Consider the following 21298-nt stretch of genomic DNA (forward strand, 5'->3'; position numbering starts at 1 on the left):
TGTATTGGAAAGTTTCAAGAGATTTTTCTATATTTTATCTAACAGCCCTTTGTCAGATTTGTCTTTTGCAAATATGTTCTCCAAGTCTATGGCTTGTCTTCTCATTCTGTTAACATCACTATGTTTTTTCTAATTGAGTCACCCAGGCTGCAGTGCAATGCCACAGTCTTAGCTAATTGCACCCTTTGCCTCCTGGGTTCAAGCAATTATCCTGTCTTAACCTGCCAAGTAGCTGGGACTGCAGGTTTGTACCACCACACCCGGCTAATTTTTGTATTTTTAGTGGAGACGGGGTTTCGCCGTGTTGGCCAGTCTGATTTCTAACTTCTGACCTCAGGTGATCCGCCCACATCGGATTCACCATTGAACTCATCTGGACCTGGTGCTTTCTGTTTGGGAAAATTATTAATTATTGATTCAGTGTATCTACTATATGTAAGACTATTTGTGTTATCTACTTCTTTTTGTTTAACTTTTGGCAGATTTTATCTTTCAAGGAATTGATCCATTTCATCTAAATTCTCAAATTTGTAGACATAGCATTGTTCATAGTATTCGTTATTATCTTTTAATATACATAGGGTCTGTGATAATGTTTCCTTTTTAATTTCTGATATTAGTTATTTGTATCTTCTCTTTTTTTCTTAAGTAGCCTAGCTAGAGATTGATTGATTTTATTGCTCTTTTCAAAGAATCAGCTTTTGTTGATTTTCTTTGTTGACTTGCAGTTTTCAAGTTTATTCATTTTTACTCTGATTTTTTTTATTCCTTTTAATTTGGATCTGATTTGCTCTATTTTTCCAGTTTTCTAAAGCAAAAAGCTTAGATTATTGGTTTTGGCTCCTTTTTGCTTTTATGTGCACTCAATGACACAAATTTTCCTCTAGGCGTAGCTTTGACTATATTCTACAAATTTCGATAAGTTGTATTTCTGTTTTTATTTAGTTCAAAATCTTTTTTTAATTTAAAAACATCTTTCATTGAGATAAAATCATATAATATATACAAATTTTATTTTATTTTTATTTTTTCAAGTATTATTTTAGAATCAGTGGGCACACATACAGGTTTGTTAAAGGTATATTGCATGATGCCAAGGTTTGGAGTTTCTGAATCCATCACCCAGGTACTCAGCATAGTACCCAATAGTTCTTCAACCCTTGTGCCCCCACTCCTCCTCCCTCTTGTATTCTCCAGTGTTTATTGTTCTTACATTTATGTGCATGTATACGCAATTTTTTACCACTTATAAGTGAGAACATCTGGTATTTGGTTTTCTATTTCTGTTAGTTCACTTAGGGTGATGGTTTCCAGCTACATCCATGTTGCTGCAAAAGCCATGACTTCATTCTTTTTCATGGTTGCAGAGTATTTCATGGTATCTATGTACCACATTTTCTTTACCCAGTCTCCCACTGATGGGTACCTGGGTTGATTTCATATCTTTGCTATTGTGAATAGTACTGTGGTGAACATATGGGTGCATGTGTTTGGCAGAACGCTTTATTTTCCTTTGGTTAGGTCCCTAGTAATGGGATTGTTGGGTTAAATGGTAGTTCAGCTTTTCCTTCGAGAAATCTCCAAAATGCTTTTCCCACAGTGGCTGTACTAATTTATATTCCTACCAACAGTATTTAAGTGTTTCCTTTACTCCACAACCTTGCCAGCATCTATTTTTTTACTTTCTAACAAAAACCATTCTTACTGGTATGACATGGTATCTCATTGTGGTTTTGATTTGCATTTCTCTGGTGATTAGTGATGATGAACATTTTTTCATATGTTTTTTGGCCACTTGTATGTCTTTTGAAAAGTGTCTGTTCATGTCATTTGCCCACTTTCTACCAGGGTTACGTTTTTGATTGTTGATTTAAGTTCCTTATAGATTCTGAATCTTAGACATTTATTGGATACATAGTTTGCAAATATTTTTTCCCGTTCTGTAAGTTGTCTGTTTATGCCCTTGATCATTTCTCTTGCCGTGCAGAAGCTCTTTAGTTTAATTAGGTCCCGCTTGTCAATTTTTTATTATGTTGCAATTGCCTTTGAGGACATAGTAATAAATTATTTGCCAAGCCAGTATTAAAAAGAGTATTTCCTATGTTTTTATGGGGTATTTCCCTATAAAATATTTTCATAGATTGTTTCCTGGGATTTTTATAGTTCCATGTCTTACATTTAAGTCTTTAACCCACTGTGACTTAATTTTTGCGTATGGTGATAGGGAAGGGTCCAGCTTCATTCTTCTGCATATGAATAACCAATTATCCCAGCACCACGAGAACTTTTTCAATTTCACTTGAGATTTTTTCTTTGATCCATGTGTTATTTAAAAGTGTGTAGTTTAATCTCCAAGTATTTGGGGATTTTCTAGCTACCGTTCTGTTAATTGATTTTTGGTTTAGTGTGGTCTGAGAGGAGACATTGTATGATTTTTTTTATACATTTACATTTTTAAGGTGTGTTTTCTAGCCCAGTATGTGGTCTTTCTTGGTGAACATTCCATATGAGCTTGAGAAAAATGTGCAACCTGCTGTTGTTACTAGAAAGGAATCCCAATCCAGACCCCAAGGGAGGGTCATTGATTCTCGCGCAAGAAAGAATTTAGGATGAGTCCACAGAGTAAAGAGAAAACAAGTTTATTAGGGCAGTAAAGAAACAAAAGAATGGCTACTCCATAGGCAGAGCAGCGTCGAGGTCTGCTGGATGACTATTTTTACGTTTGTTTATTGATTATATGCTGAACAAGGGATGGATTATTCATGAGATTTCCAGGAAAGGGACAAGAACTTCTCAGAACTTAGGGTTCCTCTTCCTTTTAGACCACATATGGTAACTTCTAGATGTTGCCATGGCATATATGAACTGTCATGACATTGGCAGGAGTGTCTTTTAGCATGCTAATGCATTGTAATTAGAGTATAATGAGCAGCAAGGATGACCAAAGGTCACTTTTATTGGCATCTTGATTTTGATAGGTTTCAGCTGGCTTCTTTGCTATATTTTGTTTTACCAATGGGATCTTTGTGACCCGTATCTGGTGTCAACCTCCTGTCTCACCCTGTGACTAAGAATGCCTGACCTCCTGGGATTGCAGTACAGAAGGTCTCAGCCTCATTTTACTTTGGCTGTATTCAGATGGAGTCACTCTGATTTAAACGCCTCTGACACTGTTGTTGGATAAAGTAGTCTATAGATGTTCATTATATACAATTGAAGGTGCTGTTGAGGTCAACCAAGTCTTTACTGGTTTTCTGCCTGTTGGAGCTGTTCATTTTTGATAGAGAGGTGTTGAAGTGTCCAAATATGATACTGGATTCCTCTGTTTCTCCTTGAAGTTCTGTCAGTATTTGCCTTACATATTTTGATGCTCTGTTGTTAGGTACCTACACATAAAGAATTGTTACATCCTCTTGGAGTGTCCCTTTATTATGTAATGCCCCTTATTAGCCCTGACAACTTTACTTAATCTGAATTCTGCTATATTTGAAATTAATATGGCTATTCCTGCTATCTTTTGGTTAGTACAATCATAGTATATATTTCGCTGTGCCTTTTAATCTATGTGTGTCTTCATATATAGGTTTTTGTAGACAGCATGTAATTGTGTCTAGGCTTTTTGATACATTCTGGCAATTTCTATCTTTTAATTGATGCATTTAGATCATAGATGTTCAAGTAATAATTGAGATATCTGCATTAATTTCTATCATATTTCTTACTGTTTTCTATTTTTTAATCTTGTTCTTTGTTCCTTTTTTGCCTTCCTCACTTCCTGCCATTTGTGGTTTAATTGAGAATTTTATATGATTGCATTTTCTCTCATTTCTTAGCATGTTGCTATGTCTAAATATGTGTGTCTTCTTAAAATTTGCATGTTGAAATCCTAATTCCCAAGGTAGTGGTCCTAGAAGGTGGAGACTTTTAGAAGTGAATAGGTCATTGGGGCAGAGCCCTCATGAATGGGATTAATGTTGAAAGAAATTAAAATATTTTCCCCAAAATATATTTATTTGACATTTTTTGAAATGGGTACTGCTTGGCCGTCTCCACAAAAGTGGCTTTGCAAAGCTGTTGTAGTAAATGGGGAAAATTTGGATCTCTAGATAATCTCCATTAATGCGGCCATGCCCTTTTCCCTTTCTATGTCTTTCCCCAGATCCAGGAGAGATTGAGGGTCTGACACATTTAGAAGTCTGAAATGAAACATGTATCATCTCTTCTGTCTGAAGGAGGCTTCATGTACATACAAGGCCAGCTTTGCCATCCAGACACTTCTCCCACCTTCCATAACCTGTTTTACCAGAATCTAGGCCATCATTCTTTCCGTAACCTCAAAATGGCATATACATTTCTGTGACCCATTTGGCAATTGGGTCTTCATACAGAAGACTCCCATGTATGCACAAAAAACAAATATGTCTGCCTTTTCTCTTTTAATCAACTACCTCATGTCAGTGATTTTTTAAACAAGCATTTAGGGAGCTGAGAGTCTATGACTCCCACACCTCTCTATGGAAAAAGTGTTTCTTAAAATTTTCACTTCCTAAAAGATTCATTTTTTTATCTTTCATTTTCTGTGATATACCAGGTTGTTTTATTTGTTGGGTTTTGTTTGCTTGTTTTAGTTTTAGTGACTTTCTTTTTTCTTGGGGACATATATTCTACTTGGTGTTCTCTGTGCTCCCTAGACCTGTGATTTTGTATCTGACATTATTAGAGTAAAACTCTTAGTCACCATTGCTTCAAAAATTCCTTTTTTTCCTTTCTCCCTTTCTTCTCTTTGTGACATTTCCATTATGTGTATGTTATACCCTTGGTAGTTGTTCCATTGTTCTTGCATATTCTGTTCTGTTTTTTTAGTCTGTTTTTCTCTGTTTTGTAAGATTCTATTTTTGTATTACCGAGCTCAGAAATTTTTTTTCTCAACCATACCCAGTCTATTAATAAGCCAAAGTCATTCCTTATATCTGCTACAGTGTTTTCAATCTCTAACCTTTTGTTTTGTTTTTGATTCTTAGAATGTCTCTCTGCTTGCCTTATCCATCTGTTCTTACATGTTGTTTATTTTTTCACTAAACCCTTAACACATGTCATAGGATTTTAAAGTTCCTGGTCTCATAATCCCAGCATTCCTGCTTTATCTTACTCTTATTCTGATGCTTGTTCAGTCTCTTCAAACTTTGTATTTTTGCCTTTTAGTATGCCTTGTAATTTTTTGTTGAAAGGCAGATGTGATGTACTGGGTAAAAGGGACTGCCACAAATAAGCCTTTAGTAATGTAGTGGTAAGGTGTGAGGGGGAGGGAAATAATTTTATAATCCTTTGAGTAGGTCTCAGTCTTCTAATGAACTTATGCCCCTAGACTGTGAACTTCACCAGTGCTTCTCAGGCTTTTTCCCTTCTTACGTGGAACAGGATGGCTAAAGGGGCCTGGAGTTGGCTATTTTCCTTCCCTCCTAGACTCTTAGAAAATCCCAGCAGCTTAGGCTGTAGCTGCTGAGGGCAGAGCATTTTAAGAACAGAATGTTCTAACGTATCTCAGAATGGTCTCTTTTCTCCCCCCGCAACTACCAGAAACGTGAGGGGACTTTTTTTTTCCAATATTCTCTGTGAGGACCCAGTAGAACTCTCTGAGGTAAAATTAACACAAGTGTGCAGCACCCCCTATGATTGGCTCTTCCTAGAGTTTTAACTCATGGAATTGTCCACACTGAACCTCCAGCAATTACTCAATTATAGTTCATGTTTTCCTCCCCTGGCACTGGTTCTCGGGGATGTTTCTACTCCAAGTTGTGATTGCTGTATCCACCTGTCTGTCTGATTAAGGGGAAGCCATTTGCCCCATGACCTCACTTTTCTGCCAGATCTAATAATTAGTTGTTGATTTTTCAGTTTGTTCAGCTTTTTATTTGTTGTTAGGAAAGACTGGCATAATCTAAGCTCCTTATATGCCCATCAGAAACCAAAAGTCAGGGTAGCTGGCCCATTTTTTTAATTGGGTTACTTGTCTCCCTCTTACTGAGGTGGAACTGTTCATGCTGGCTTAGATGGTATGCTGGAATTTCAGAAAGAAAATCATTCTACTTTGCAAGGCATGACATTTAATTATAACATTTAATTGATCTGAACATGATTAAGAAAGTGAATAATAAATGGTTCATTTGGGGTTATTTAAAATTTTAAACTCAGAGACTGAGCAATTTTAGGTGGATTGGGTTTTCTAAATTAGTTTTATAGAAAATACTCTGATTTTATAAACCTTTTTTTCTTATCCTAACTTTAAAATTTTAGATCATGCTCTTTACCAGGAAAATAGTCTATTGATAGTCACAGTTGATATCAAACCTAGTCTTTCCTTCTTTATCTTTTTCAATATGACTTTGAGATGAAAAATTCACACTTCTGAAGTATCAAGAGAATTGCCAGACTACATTGGTCTGTGATTGTAATAAAAATAATGTGATCTCATTGGGAGCAACTCTCCTGGGAGAGGATATAAATGTACTCTCTCTGAGCCATTGGGAGTTCTTTCTCTGGTTTACACATAGGCTACTGACATAAATTGAAGGGTGTCTAGTCCAGAGTTTTGCTTTAAATAAATAAATAACCTATCTTGGATTCTTGCCACAGTCAGCTCAAAGGAGCCTGCAAGGATGAATCTTGGTGAATAAATACCCTAAACTCACTGTCCTCTCTCCCTCAGATCTTGTAAGAGGATCCCAATAAACTGGCAGAGTATAAGGGAACCTTTCCCTTTGATCCATATAGGTCAGCCGCCCAAGGCAGAGGCAGTATGGCAGGTGCAGAATGGATCTGGACGGCTGTGGCAGATTGTGTTTTCCAAAGATGGCTGCAGCAACATGTCTTATCCAACATGCTCTTATTACAGCACGACTTTGACACTGCTCCCTATAAAGTAGTAAAATCTATGCCTCTCCTCCTGAAACTTAGTATACTTTTGTGAATGTCTTGACCAATAAAAAACAGGAGTGATACAGTATGATTCCTGAAGCTAGTTTCTAAAAATGCATACACTTCTACCTTGTTCCACTAGCACAATAACTCTTGGTATCCAGCCACTATAGTATTAAGAACCCCACATGACTGTGGACAGATCCTTCTCAAGAGGAACCAAGGTCCCAGCCCACTGGTCCTGCTGAACTCCCAACAGCCAGTGCCAACTTGCTGGCCAAGTAAACAAGCTTGCCAGTCTCTAATCAAGCCACCCTACCTAGTGAGGTGTCCAATGGAGATGAGTCCTCAATGATGCCTGTTCAATGTACACATTACTGAACTGAATAAATGATCATTTTTTAATCCACTAAGGTTTGGGGTAATTTGTTATATAGCAATAGTAATTGAAACTCAAGTAAATGTAAGGCATTTGGCATAACATGATCAAGTTTCTATGAAACAATGGCTCTTTATTCCTTTATATCCATGGGCTTCTTTTCTCTTACGTAACATTCATGTCATTCTACAAGAGGCAGGTCTACTCTCTGTACTTGCAATATAAAGGTAAGACAAAAATAATGAGATTTGATCCACAAGTTAAACTGTTATTCAGAGTAAGCTCTTTTGACTTGAAATATTTTAATTCAATGCAAGAATTGTCACATCAATCAAGAGTAATCCTAGAATGACTGAGGTTGATTAGCAGTAAATTTATGTATGTATCTATAGCAATTTATCGCCATGTTGAATTACGTCAATGACTATTGTTTTTAAAATTATGATGAGCACACTAAGACAATGTCATGTCAAGGAAATGAGCCTTGTGCTTAGCACATAATACCTGTTTCACAAATACTAGTTTTCTTACCCATCTCTCAAGGTGAAAATATGTATAAGAGTATTACTTTCAGCTTGTGAGTTCAGCAGTATACAGTGTACCTAGATATTAGAGTTAGGAGAAATCAGAGCAATTATCTGAAGCCTTTTATACCTTCCAAGAAGAGTAAAGATGAGGAATGTAATATCCCAAGAGTTTTAATAATTGTTTTTACCCTAACTGCTCATTAGAATCACCTAGAGAGTCTCCCCTTTCTAGTCCATTTTAATTTTTAATTGTTCTGGATGTGACCTAGGTGTTTCTGGTATTTTCTTAAAAAGATTTCCCAGGTGAATTTACAGTACAGCCAGCACTGAGAACTAATGGGTTTAGCAAACTGGATAGCACAGTGTTTTTCAAAACACAGACTCTGTACTCAACAGGTGGCATTAACTAACACAACATAGAATGAGAGAGTTATTCTATTTTCAATTTTATTTCAATCATTTAGATTAAATCAAGGAGAATGGCCAAGGTGGGCAGATCACTTGAGGTCAGGAGTTCAAGACTAGCCTGGCCTATATGGTGAATCCCCATCTCTACTAAAAATACAAAAATTAGCTGGGCATGGTGGCACATGCCTGTCATCCCAACTACTCAGGAAGCTGAGGTGGGAGGATCATATGAACCCAGGAGACAGAGGTTGCAGAGTGCTAGGATCGTGCCACTGCACCCCAGCCTGGGTAACAGAGTGAAACTTCATCTCAAAAATAAATAAATGGTTAAACATGGTATTAGGCCTATCATTAGCCATTTTCTAATGCTTGTTAATCTTTAATTAACAGAGCAAAAGTCTCTGGCTCAGGGACTTTGACAGTGTCCAGCTTAGTGAGCATTTAAATGATTTTGGAGAGTGTCTATTTATATAATTTTCTACTCATTGTATTGATTTTGCTAGGTAACTATTATTTTGGTGAGCAGATTTCCATTTAGGATAAGAATATACATTTTATATGTCAATTCCCATATTAAGTTGAAGAAAGTTAATCAGTTTAAGAAAAAATTAAGTAGTAATAGAACATTTGGTACTAGGATATGGCAAAAACAATTGTGAAGACGTGACTCTAATGATTTAAATGTAGAAAACACTGGGTTAAGCTTGCTGGGACAGCAGACTAGGCATCCTGAGATCACCAATTCCTACTCCATCAAAATCAACACACCCGACTGCCCAGAAGAAAAAAAAAAAAAATTCCCAAGTTGTTTTACATGAACTTGATGTTGAAATTACAAAGCCGATACTTTGAGGCACCGCGAGCACTTGACACAACCTAAAATATGCATGAAGTACCTTCAACCAAGTTTTTGTGATCTTTGATGTGTCACTCTTTTGAAACACTTATGATGGAACAGGCTGGGACTCAAAATCCTGTAATGGAGCAATTATTCCAGTTTATTGGTTCCCAAGAAAGTCGAGCAAATTTTGATATTAACTGATTGCATCTTATCTGTCTTAAATATCACCTGTTCAGACAACCATGTGACAGTTGAAATTGTTAATCAGTCAGAAAAATTAAAACTGTTTACAATGTTAGGGCCTGTTTTCATGTTTCAGTGGCTGCCAATTCTTTCTGCTTTTTGGATGAGTAGCGTCCATTAGTAACGAAGGTGAACTTGATGTAGCCGTTTGGCATTGGTGGGGGCAAGGTTTAATTTTTGTGGTCAAAAATGCAGAGGTGGGCCACATCACCACCTATTCCTTCAGGGACTCTTACAGAGGAAAACACCAACCAGGTTCCAGAAGGAACTTACAGGTTCGACTGTTTTCAAGGCACCTGGAGATGATTTACATGTAATGTCAGGGTTTGGAAGGCAACCCAGTGAAGGGATGAATGATTAATATTGGAAGCGCTGCAATAACAGGCTGTGTAAAGTGATAAAAAAAAAAAAAAAAAAAAAGGGGGACTGCCTATTCAACCTCGGTTCCAAATAGCCGTCAAAATGTAATTTTTTTTCTTAAACTGGAAAATTATGCTTCTTGGCAGTCCAGCAGCAGCATTTACATTGAGAGTGCTTACTAGGGAATTCGTTTTTTACTTATAATTTATTATACTGAAAGTTCATACAACATTTGTAATGTTCAAGAGGGTCCCCTAATTCCAAAGTTTATTTTAAACCTTGATTTTAGCAGGTAACCTAATTGCAAAGTTTATTTTAAACCTTGATTTTAGCAGGTGGTAGATATCACAATGTATTTTCAGCCTACCTGTAATTAGTGATGATCTTTCTGCTTATTTATTTTTATCTAGTATGGGTTATCAAATCAGTTAGTGTTTGTTTTTTTTTTTCTTTAGTGCAGAGTGGTTTTTAAATTACATCAAAAATTCCATTAGTGTCATCATCTAAGAAAATACAGGGGAAAAATTAATCAGATCCTCTCGTATTTCATTTGATACACAGTGGATTTCCCCTTAGCATTTATTTCAACGATGCTTTGGCATACAAATCCATTTACTGTTAATACCTGTAACATATTATGGAAATATGATTTTTTTTCTAAGAGAAGCCTGTATGATTAGATGGACAAATAATTGAGTAATAAAGTAATTCTAGCTAAGTTTAGTAGATATTGTAAAAATACAAGAAAGAAAAAATATTACTGTCATTAAGATGTAAATATGAACTTGAAGTCAGCTACAGTGAACTTTTTATTTTCTGGGGACAGACTAACAATTTGTGGATAAACTCTACGCCTGACATCCCTATCCCCTGCCCACCCCATTCAGCTCTCCATTGAGTTACTCAAATAAACCATGTTCTTACCTACCTTACGTCTTTGCACATGCCTGAGTATCCTAGTGTAGTTTATTTTTTTACCCACTTTTCTTGGACAACTTCTGCTCATATGTTAAATCTTAGCTGAATGAGCAGTTCACTGAAGCCCCAAAAAGTTCTAGATTCCCCCAATGTACTTTGAATTTACATTACATTATAATTTTACATTGATTTGTACAGTCATTTCATTAATGCCTGTCTTCCAACTCTATGCCCTATGAATATAAGGATTGTTTTTTTTCTTGCCTTCGGCATTGTATTCCCAGCAACTAAAGTAGAATAGTTGCTTTATAAACAGTTTTTGAATGAATGATCTTATTTTTAATAGGTGATGCTTTGGAAAAGAAACTCAATTTGTATGACTTAGAGGGTCATATCCTGCTTCTTACACTCAAATGTAAAATACTGGAATAGACCTCTCTCACTTCCAAAAACTCCTTTCCTGAGTAAATTGTAGACAGCATCATAGAAAAAAAGATGTGCTTTCTGGAAAAAAAGAATTACACTAGTGGGCTTTGAGGAGAAGTTTTAAGCAAAATAGAGATATGAGGAGAAGAAAATAAAGCTATGAATTTGCACCTTCTCAATTCTGGTCCTTTCTGCTTGAGGAAGTGGGGGAAGATGAAGCTTCGGAAAATAATGCAAACAAAGACAAACTAATTTAACAGATAAGCTATTTTTTATTCAAAGTATTATTAATGTTTCTAAGAATTTATCCAAAGATGGTTAGTGTTGTGTTATTTGAATTATTTTATACTCTAAAGAATGGCAAATATGTTTCTTATTATTTCTAAATATTAGATGCAAGTTTATTTATAAATATGGTAAATAATCCATCGAGTACTATTTCATCCCATTTCAACTAATTTTACTGAGTTTATTTTTGGACATTTCTCTCTCATACCCTTTATCACATTTAATTAATAACTAACTATATTCTCTAACAATAGCAAATTGATGGAAAAAAGAATTAGTTTGATATGAGAGAAACTTCCTTTTGGAGTTTCTTTTACCTTTTTTCTTTTCTTAAATGCCTTAGAATACTCAATTGCATCTTGATAAGAAATGATAAGACATGCTAATAACATTTTAATTAAATTACTATTATTAAATGTTTAATTCCCGTGAAAGAAGTTGGAGTTTAGAATTACAGTCATGTTACTTGACTTCTACCATCTATGACACTATTGAAAGCTGAGCATTTAGGGGTATAGTTGTGCATAATCATAACTGCATTTTGGTAAGCATTGTATTCTACCAAGAAATGCACAAGTCATAAGAGGATAGCCCAATTAATTTTCACAAAATGAGCACACTCAAGTGACCAGCACTGAAAACAAGAAACAGAAGATGACCCACATCCTAGATGTCCTCATAGTGCTTCATCCCAAAACTACCATACCTCCAAAGGTAGCCACAATCCAGCCTTCTCATATGATCAGTCATGATCACATACTCCTTTCCATCTGGTTTATATCCTTCATGCTTTTGAAACTCAGCCATGTTGATCTGTGTAGTTGCAGTTCATTCATTGTCGTGGCCTAATAGTATTTTGTTAAATGATTATTCCACTACTTATTTGTCCACTTTACTGTGATAGGGTAGTTTCTATTTTTAGCTATTATGGATAATAACTATAAACATTCTTATAAATGTCTTTTGGTAGACAGATGCATGCCATTCTGTAGGGTATATACTTAGGAATGGAATTGATGAGTCATAACTTATATGTATATCCTGCCTTCGTAGATGCTTCTAAACAATTGTCCAGAGTAATTGTACCAATTTACAGTCCTTTCAGCAGTAAGAGTTCCAGTTCTACATCTTCAGCAGAACTTGAAAATGTCTGTCTCTTTCATTTTGCCATCGTCTAGTCATGGTATATGCCACGTGACTTTAACCTTTGTGAATTATACTTTCTAAATTTGTAAACATAACTTGTTTCACATGTTTATACCACCTTTTTACCCTGACTTGAGTTTACGTCCTAGAGAGCGAGGGCCATGTGTTAGACACTTCTCTGTCCTTGAATGAATCTAACATAGCAAGCAAGGCATGCACTTTTGTTAAGATAAATCTTGTCTCTGTGTAGTGCTCCCTTAAAAGATCATAGAGTGGAAGAGAGAGAGCATTAGAAGAGGAATAATGCAAATATGTTTTATTGATAGAGACAAAACATAATGAGAGAATCTCTCTTATACTCTGTCAAATTTTATTCTCCATTTATGTATTCATACACTCAAGTCCATGTTGGGGCTGAAAAAAATGGTTTCCATTTCAACTCGTTTTAGTTAATTGCTTCCTTTTTCTACTGTGCAATGTAAAAGGATAATTAAAAATTATATTTCCCCTGACTACATTTCTTTAGGAAGATGGCTTCATTTTTTATGATGCAGATATTTCTCTCTCTTCACCTGTCAGTGCCAAGAGTGAACAGAAGTCAGAAGTCCACCACCAAACTTTTCCTTACTGCTTCTAGAAACAAAGCCAGCCATTGTGCCTAAAAGGTGTATCCAGATATGTGAGGACATAAAGTCCCGACACAATTCTCTTTTACCCAGATGCCTTCAAAATAAGCAAATAAAGGTTGGCAGGAATAAAAAGCTTACCCCAATGCCTTAGATGGCATTTACTACTAACAGTTCTTCACTGAAAATAAGAGATTTCTATAGAAATGATAATCAACCTCCTGTGAGTATATGGAGCTCGTAAAACCTGAAGAGTTTCTAAAGGTCAGCAAGCATTAAAGGTTTTTGTCCTGGGGATACATTTCTAAATAACCCTAGGAGAAGGAGAGGGAGAGAGGGAAAGAAAAAAGTTTTAACTTGATGAAAGTAAAACATGCAAGCTTAACAGTTTCTGGATTATCATTTAATTACAACCATCAATCATTTCCCATCTGTCTTCTTCCAGTCCTCACAAATTTCATCTAAAACTATACGATACAACTAACAGAGAATATGTAATCCATTAAGAATCCTAAAGACAGGAAGCAATATTTAAGAAATTACTCTATAGAAGATTTTAGGAAATTCCCTAAAAATAGGATAATAGAATTCATCTTGCTATGTATACTACAAAAACTCAAGACTAAAACTTTTCTTTTAATTAATAAGATAAACACTACTTATTGCTTCTTTCTCTTTATCAGACATGAACTGATGATCATTTTCCAAGGGCTTTGGTTTTGAAATCATTTAATTACAAGTCATATTTTTACTAATGTGTGAAACTGACTTGCAGTTAGTCATTTTATTAACACAATTTTACATTCTCTTAAAATGAGGTCCATTTAACATTGAGCTTTTAGAAATATATTTGCCCTGTTAATTAGCTCTTGGGGAATGCCAGCAAATGTCTTTAAGGACAGCTGTTATTATTTTTTATTTTTTTGGATGGGGAGACAGAGTCTTGCTCTGTCACCCAGGCTGGAGTGCAGTGATGTGATCTCGATCTTAGCTCACTGCAACCTCCACCTCCCAAGTTCAAGCAATTCTCATGCCTCAGCCTCCTGAATAGCTGGGATTACAGGGGTGCACCACCACACCCAGCTAATTTTTGTATTTTTAGTAGAGATGAGGTTTCACCATATTGGCCGGGCTGATCTTGAACTCCTGACCTCAAATGACCTACCCGCCTTAGCCTTCCAAAATGCTGGGATTACAAATTTGAACTACCGTGCCCCAGTAGCTGTTATTTTTAAGGTTTAAAATGTTTTAATTTCTTCTTCTTGAGGGGTTCATGCTTTCATGCTGACTGTCCCTAACTTCTGCAGCCAAGGAATTAAACAGCTTTAGGCTTTTTAAGCTCCAATGTGTTCAGAGAAGTGTTTCAACCGTGGTAATCCCCTTGTCATGCTGCATTTATCTCCCACTAGATACCCACATGCGTTCCTCTTCTTCTCAGGCAGATAATTGCAAAGGGTTTGGAACCAGAGAAGAGAGTTGAGCTGGTGCTGAGCAGTGGATATAAAAAGAAGTGTCACCCCGGTGGAAGTAAATAGACTCTGAGACTGTAATCTTTGCCCTTATTTATTTTCGAAACCATAAAGCCCAGGAGGAAGGTTCTTGTTTATTTGGCTACAGAAATCTTTGACTGCAGTCATGTATGGTTTTTAACTTGTTTTTATTTCCATACATTCCATTACAGCAATCTGCTCTCTTATACCACCTTAGTTTGCTCCCTAAATACAGTTTTCATTGCGATTTGTTGTTTTTGGCCATAGACTTCAAAATTCTTTGTGTTTTTTGTTTGTTTGTTTGTTTGTTTGTTTGTTTGTTTTAAATAATGGTATATTCATTACCTGTTTTCCCAACAGAGTTCATCTGGTGATTTAATGATCAGAAACATTCAACTGAAACACAGTGGGAAATACGTTTGTATGGTGCAAACAGGGGTGGACAGTGTTTCATCTGCTGCTGACCTCATAGTAAGAGGTAAACATTTATGCCTCCTTGAGTTTGTAACTTCACATCTTAACAGCATTCCTTACTGGAGGAAAAACCGTGATGAGATAGTATGTGAGCATACAAGTTATCATATTGATTTCATCGTCCCCACATAGACCACAGAATATGACAATAGGGGTGAGTGCTAATTCAAAGAAATAAAAATCTCAACTCTGCCCTTCAAATAGCTCTCAATGTAATTGGCATTCCACAGCTGCTGCCAAGCTGATGTGTTTTTGAGCATGTCATTAATTCAGTGATTGTATTTAATTTGAGAGAGAATATTGTGCAGTGTGTTTGCTTCCAGAATAATCAGGACTTGGGAATAATTGTATGTAGGACAATTTTCTAAAAATAGAAAAAAAGTATCAGGATTATTCAGAATGACTGGGAAAATTTGCCAACCTGAGCTGCTGTCCAGGATACTGATTTGCTGCTGGGCTGACAAATAACCAGAGTACATCATGAAATAAAACACATCTAGGTATCAGATTGGGAACTACAGAGATACACCAGTGGATTAAAGGGAAAGGCATCACACCAGGAGTAAAGGACATTGAATTTGGAAAGGTACAGGAATCCTGCTGAACAGAGGCTTTTAAAAGTGAATATCATCTGCAATCAGAGAGTATTATGGTTTGGGAATTACTGCCTCACATCCAAATTTAAGATCTAACAACAGAAATGGGGGGTAGAGGGAAGTAGTTATTCTATTATCAGGTAAATGGCCTTTGCCCTAAGTGTTTTTGAAATTGGGAAAAGTCAGAGACATTGAAGTGGTCATGTGACATTCTCTTCTCTTTGACAGGAGAAGATGACATTTATGTAATTGCTACCCAATGTTTCCATTTGTGCCTTCCTTAGGTTCACCTGGACCACCAGAAAATGTGAAAGTAGATGAAATTACAGATACAACAGCCCAACTCTCTTGGAAAGAAGGTAAAGACAACCATAGCCCAGTTATATCCTATTCCATCCAGGCTCGGACACCTTTCTCCGTGGGTTGGCAAACCGTCACAACAGGTAAAGGGGGAGAGGCAGAGGTCATCTGCACACATACAAATGGATTTCAAGTCAATGCTGAAGCATGAAGACTCTTACCTCTCAAATATTCCTTTGTAGTGCCTGAGGTCATCGATGGGAAAACACACACAGCCACTGTAGTTGAGTTAAACCCATGGGTGGAATATGAATTTCGGGTTGTAGCCAGTAATAAAATTGGAGGTGGAGAACCCAGTTTACCCTCAGAAAAAGTAAGAACTGAAGAGGCAGGTTAGTGTTTTTGTTTTCTGAGTAACGGGTTAATAGATTTCTGTGTACTTCCATTTCCCTTGGCCCTGAACTCCAGGCCAGCAGGGGGTCGGCCTCAATAATCCATTGCTGCAATTATCTGACCTTTCTAATGGCAAAACTGGCCATATGGCATTTGTCAAAAGAAACACGTGTAAGTGATTCTGATGTAGTGTGACATTTCCAAGAGTTCAGTCCATTGTAAACGATCATTAGTGCATGTTGAGTGAATATGTTTTTGTCACTTAAGGTTATAATTACTATCTGACATAGTTACCCTGTTAACAAGGGAAGTGCTGTTTTCATTTATAACAAGCATTGACAAATTGGTAGGATAATGACATTTGTGAGTTCTGCTGCTAGCAAATCTCATTTTGCCACCAAGCTCAGTGAAGGAGCTTAAACAATTGATGAATAGGTATATTTTGTCACTTCAAGTGTTGAATTAAGAAAGAATCATTGATAAGAATTTCCACGTGAGACAACTATTCACATAGACCATAAGACTGCTTTTATTATTCTAAAAATATCCCAGCATTAAAACTCAAACTAGAAAGTGTACATAGCATCACATTATAGGGACAACTGAGACCTAAAGACTTGCCTTTTCAGGATCTGTAATATTACTTAATATTAACTAAAATGAAGTTTGAAATAGAGCTGGTAGATCACTTTAGGAACTCAGCTAAGACGGAAGTCATCAAATATGTTTCAATAATTTTCATGATGCTATTTAACTCAGAATAATGCACATAATGTTTATGCTAGGAAATACGAGAAATAGAGGAACTGTGCTTGCCCTGGTGTTCTGGTCATTTGTTCACACTACACATATTTTAGGGAGCATCCTCTGTGTGCTCAGCAGTTTCTAGATACTGCAAGTACAGCTGTGACCATACCAAAGACCCACTTTCATGGGACATATATTCTAGTTTTGTCCTGGGGTTCACTAAGGCTAAAGTTCTCAGTGTGAGAATCTGATGCCCCTGTGAAGTTTATAAATAATACCTCAAAACAAGATTCAAGGGTTTGAGTTTGGGTCATCCTTACATATAGCCAATGTTGTTCTCAGAATTATATTCTACTTGAAATAGTCACAAGCTAAACATTCATGCTGGATTGATTTCCCATCATCTCTGGTGAATCACTTTTTCTTGTTTTATTAACTCTCAGACTAGCAAAGTATCTTCCAACTTGGTCATGTTTCTTTGAGAGATTTTGAATTTTTTTATGATTTCATGTAAATATGTTGTTTGATGATCTCATAAAAATATGTAAATGTATGTACGTACATAAACATCTATATGTATGAATAATGTGCCAATGATTAAATTATTTTAAATATTTTAAAAAATTGCATTGTCTTTTAGATAAATGTTACTTAATGCAAGTACCATTTCATCTCTGTTTCTCTGACCTGTACAGTTCCAGAAGTGCCCCCTTCTGAAGTCAATGGAGGAGGCGGAAGCCGGTCTGAACTTGTGATAACCTGGGATGTAAGTGTTTGGGCAGCATCTTCACTATCAGGGTGTTGCTGTTCCCATGATCTTTGTGGCTTTCCAGGTGGTGGTGCTGGGGGTGTGGTTGGTGGGTGCTGCTGCTGCTGGTGGTAATATAGGTGGTGGTGGTGGGGTTAGTGGTATTGGGGCTGGTGGTGGTAGTTGTAGCCATAGTAGCTAATATTTTTTATGCTTTCTCTGAGCCACCCACTGTTCCCAGCATTTAGCATATATTTTCCTCATGTCATCCTTGCATCAATCTACAGATGAAAATACACAGGCTCGGAGATAAGAAATAATTTGCCCAGGGTCACCTGGTTGGTAGACGTAGGGACGAGTTATGTTGTGGCTGTTGCCCCTCAAGCTCCCATTATGATTTTCCAAACAGCCGTGCAGCCCCCACTGGTAAAGGCACCTATTCCAACAGGTGCTTGAGTTTGTTTCTTTCTTGGCCATTCTCTCAGCCCTTGGTTTACATCGTCAGTAGGAAAAAGGTTAATTAACAGGTTTGAAGTCAAAAAGTACTAGAATTACCTGCATTTTTTGAAGATGTTGATGATGTGTCAGTAAAATTTTTGACATGACTCAAATATAGCTTTGAGTTTTTCATTAATATTTTTTTTCCTTTTTTTTTTTTGAGACAGTCTTGCCCTGTTGCCCAGTCTGGAGTGCAGTGGCATGATCTCAGCTCACTGCAACCTCCACCTCCTGGGTTCAAGAGATTCTCCCACCTCAACCTCCCAAATAGCTAGAATTAGAGGCACATGCCACCATGCCCAGGTAATTTTTGTATTTTTAGTAGAGACGGGGTTTTGCTATGTTGGCCAGGCTGCTCTCAAACTCCTAACCTCAAGTGATCCACCTGCCTTGTAATTTGTTAATTTATAAATTAGTATTTACTTCCCTTTTTTTTTTTTTTTTTTTTTTCTTATGGAGTCTCTCTCTGTCGCCCAGGCTAAAGTCAGTGGCATGGTATCGGCTCACTGCAACCTCCACCTCACAGATTCAAGCAATTCTCCTGCCTCAGCTTCCCGAGTAGCTGGTACTACAGGCGCATGCCACCATGCCCGGCTAATTTTTGTATTTTTAGTAGAGACAGGGTTTCGCCATATTGGACAGGCTGGTCTCAAACTCCTGACCTCGTGATGGCCACTCGCCTCGGCCTTCCAAAGTGCTGGGGTTACAGGCGTGAGCCACTGTACCGAGCCCCTTTTTATTTTATTTTTTTCAGTTTTACTTCATTATGTTAATCACTAGTCCAATGTTTCTTCTCATAAAGTCAACATTAAGAATTAGATAATTTTTATTTGACTTGAGAGATCAGATATTTTCAACTGAAAGTGTATCTTACTATTAGAAACTCAGATTTGAACCATAAGATGATCAGCTGTCTGAATAATCACAGAAAACTCCAGTTCATTATCTGGATGGCTATGAAATGGTGGCATATGTCTGTTTCAAAGCAGCTGGCATGACTCTCCTGCTGATGTTCTACTCCTTTTTTCATCCAACTGCTTAATACAATGTAGATGATGATTTGATGACTTTTACAAATGCCTGTGGATCACAGCTCCATTCATTTTTGCCTTGCCCTTATGTGTAAGGGTGATTCAGTGTGTCTTTCCTTTATAGCCAGTCCCCGAGGAACTACAGAATGGTGAAGGTTTTGGGTATGTTGTTGCTTTCCGCCCTCTTGGGGTTACCACCTGGATCCAGACAGTGGTGACATCCCCTGACACCCCAAGATATGTCTTTCGGAATGAAAGCATCGTGCCATATTCACCATATGAAGTTAAAGTGGGTGTTTATAATAACAAAGGTGAAGGACCATTTAGCCCGGTGACAACAGTGTTCTCTGCAGAAGAAGGTACGGAAAACATGACTGTGTTTCAGCTCTGCCTAGTAACAATTATTTGTGCTCCAAAAACGGACATAGAGTCTCGTTTTGACTTCAAATATGTTTATTCCAAACAACAATGATCCAAGTAGTAGTTAGATTCCCAGTGCAAGTGATAAATATCAATCATAAATGACTTGAAGTGTAAGACTTAATGGATAGTTAGAGGACGTAACTGTGAAAGGAAAATAAAACCTCAGGACCCCAATTCACTAGGCCAAAAGGAAAAAATTAAGCTGAATGCTGAGTCATGCAAGAAAATGCCTTTCCTTTATTCCTAACCAGATAGCTACAGATAAAAGGTTAAATCTCTCTACAGGTAGCTACTCTATGTTCGCCTTGCCTTATGTAAAGTACTGATTTACTGAGCAGGAGACCTAATTGATTAGCCTCCTATCTGCTCCTTTTCCTTTGCAACATGCAGATTACCATACCCTTCCTCTTTGCACTGCAGCCCACTATAAATATTAAAGCCCTCAAATTCAATCTTTGGAAATGGACACAGACCACAGACTGTTTCTGTGAACCTGTGTTTTTTTGTTTTTTGTGTTTTGTTTTCTTCTGGGCATGTCCTTATCACCTTGGTACAATAAATTCCAAAATTGATTGAGACCTGTCTCAGATCATAGCCATCAATTTAAAAATCTGTTTTGAGGAACACTTCCTGTGTTCCAGTTTGTGAAGCAAGGAAAATCACAGCCTTACCTTGGGGTAATAAAAATATACCCCTTGGAGCTACCCTAGTCCTAAGTTGTCCAGTGGTTCCCATGGCCTGAGAAAGGGATGTTACTGAATGAAGAGTCAGGAGCAGTGGTATCTCATTCAACACATATGCAATGTGCAGGTTTGAGGGATATGAACCTGCTGGTGGAGATACAGACATACTTCACTCTGGACCATTCCATTTCTTTGTCTTTCTTTTATACCTGTCTCAGATACTGAGACATCTACATTTTGTCTCATGACCACTTTAGAAAATAATCAAGGTAAAAGAATTATACAAAATTGCCATTTCATAGATCAGCAACAACTATTGTAGTTTTTTGTAGTTCTACAAAAAAAAAATAATAAATGGCAGAAACTAACATGTATTCAAGTTTTACTACCCGCCAGACATTACCTAATTTGATATTTCAGATAAGAAATATAGGCACTATTATTTCCCATTTACAAATGAGAAAATGGAAGCCTTATAAAAGAGAGTAATAAATTTGCCAAAATTCCTAATAGTGAGTGGTACAGCCAGTATTTTAACCAAGGGCCTTTGCCCTTAACCATTCTGAGCTCACAAAATATATCAGTGTCTCCCCTACCCTCCAGACCTAACAGTAAGTTGCAAAAAGTGGTCCGCAGTTGTCATTCCTAAGAATAGTAAGTAGAGTTGATTTTTCTTTGGATCCCCACCCCTCTTCTTGCCTTCTCACTTTCCGTTGAGTTCTGAGAGGGATTTTTTTTTTTTTTTTAAGGATTATAAAAGTCTTTGCAGAAGAGTCTTAAATTCATAGCCAGACCTCATTTCTAAAAGTTGCCAGGGATTGCAAGGGCAAGTGAGAGG

General features: G+C 36.9%; 1 protein-coding gene across 1 annotated transcript in view; it reads left to right on the forward strand.

The window, feature by feature from the left end:
- Positions 1 to 21298, forward strand: part of CNTN3 (contactin 3 (plasmacytoma associated)) — a 275838-nt gene that overhangs the window by 217780 nt on the left and 36760 nt on the right. Inside the window, exons 13-17 of the mRNA XM_011995370.1 lie at positions 14928 to 15045; positions 15922 to 16080; positions 16180 to 16329; positions 17773 to 17843; positions 19479 to 19713. Coding sequence (XP_011850760.1) covers positions 14928 to 15045; positions 15922 to 16080; positions 16180 to 16329; positions 17773 to 17843; positions 19479 to 19713 — 733 coding nt within the window. The remainder of the gene's footprint in view (positions 1 to 14927; positions 15046 to 15921; positions 16081 to 16179; positions 16330 to 17772; positions 17844 to 19478; positions 19714 to 21298) is intronic.

Source organism: Mandrillus leucophaeus, unplaced genomic scaffold (genome assembly GCF_000951045.1).
Source record: "Mandrillus leucophaeus isolate KB7577 unplaced genomic scaffold, Mleu.le_1.0 Scaffold485, whole genome shotgun sequence".
In the NCBI taxonomy this organism is placed as follows: Eukaryota; Metazoa; Chordata; class Mammalia; order Primates; family Cercopithecidae; genus Mandrillus; species Mandrillus leucophaeus.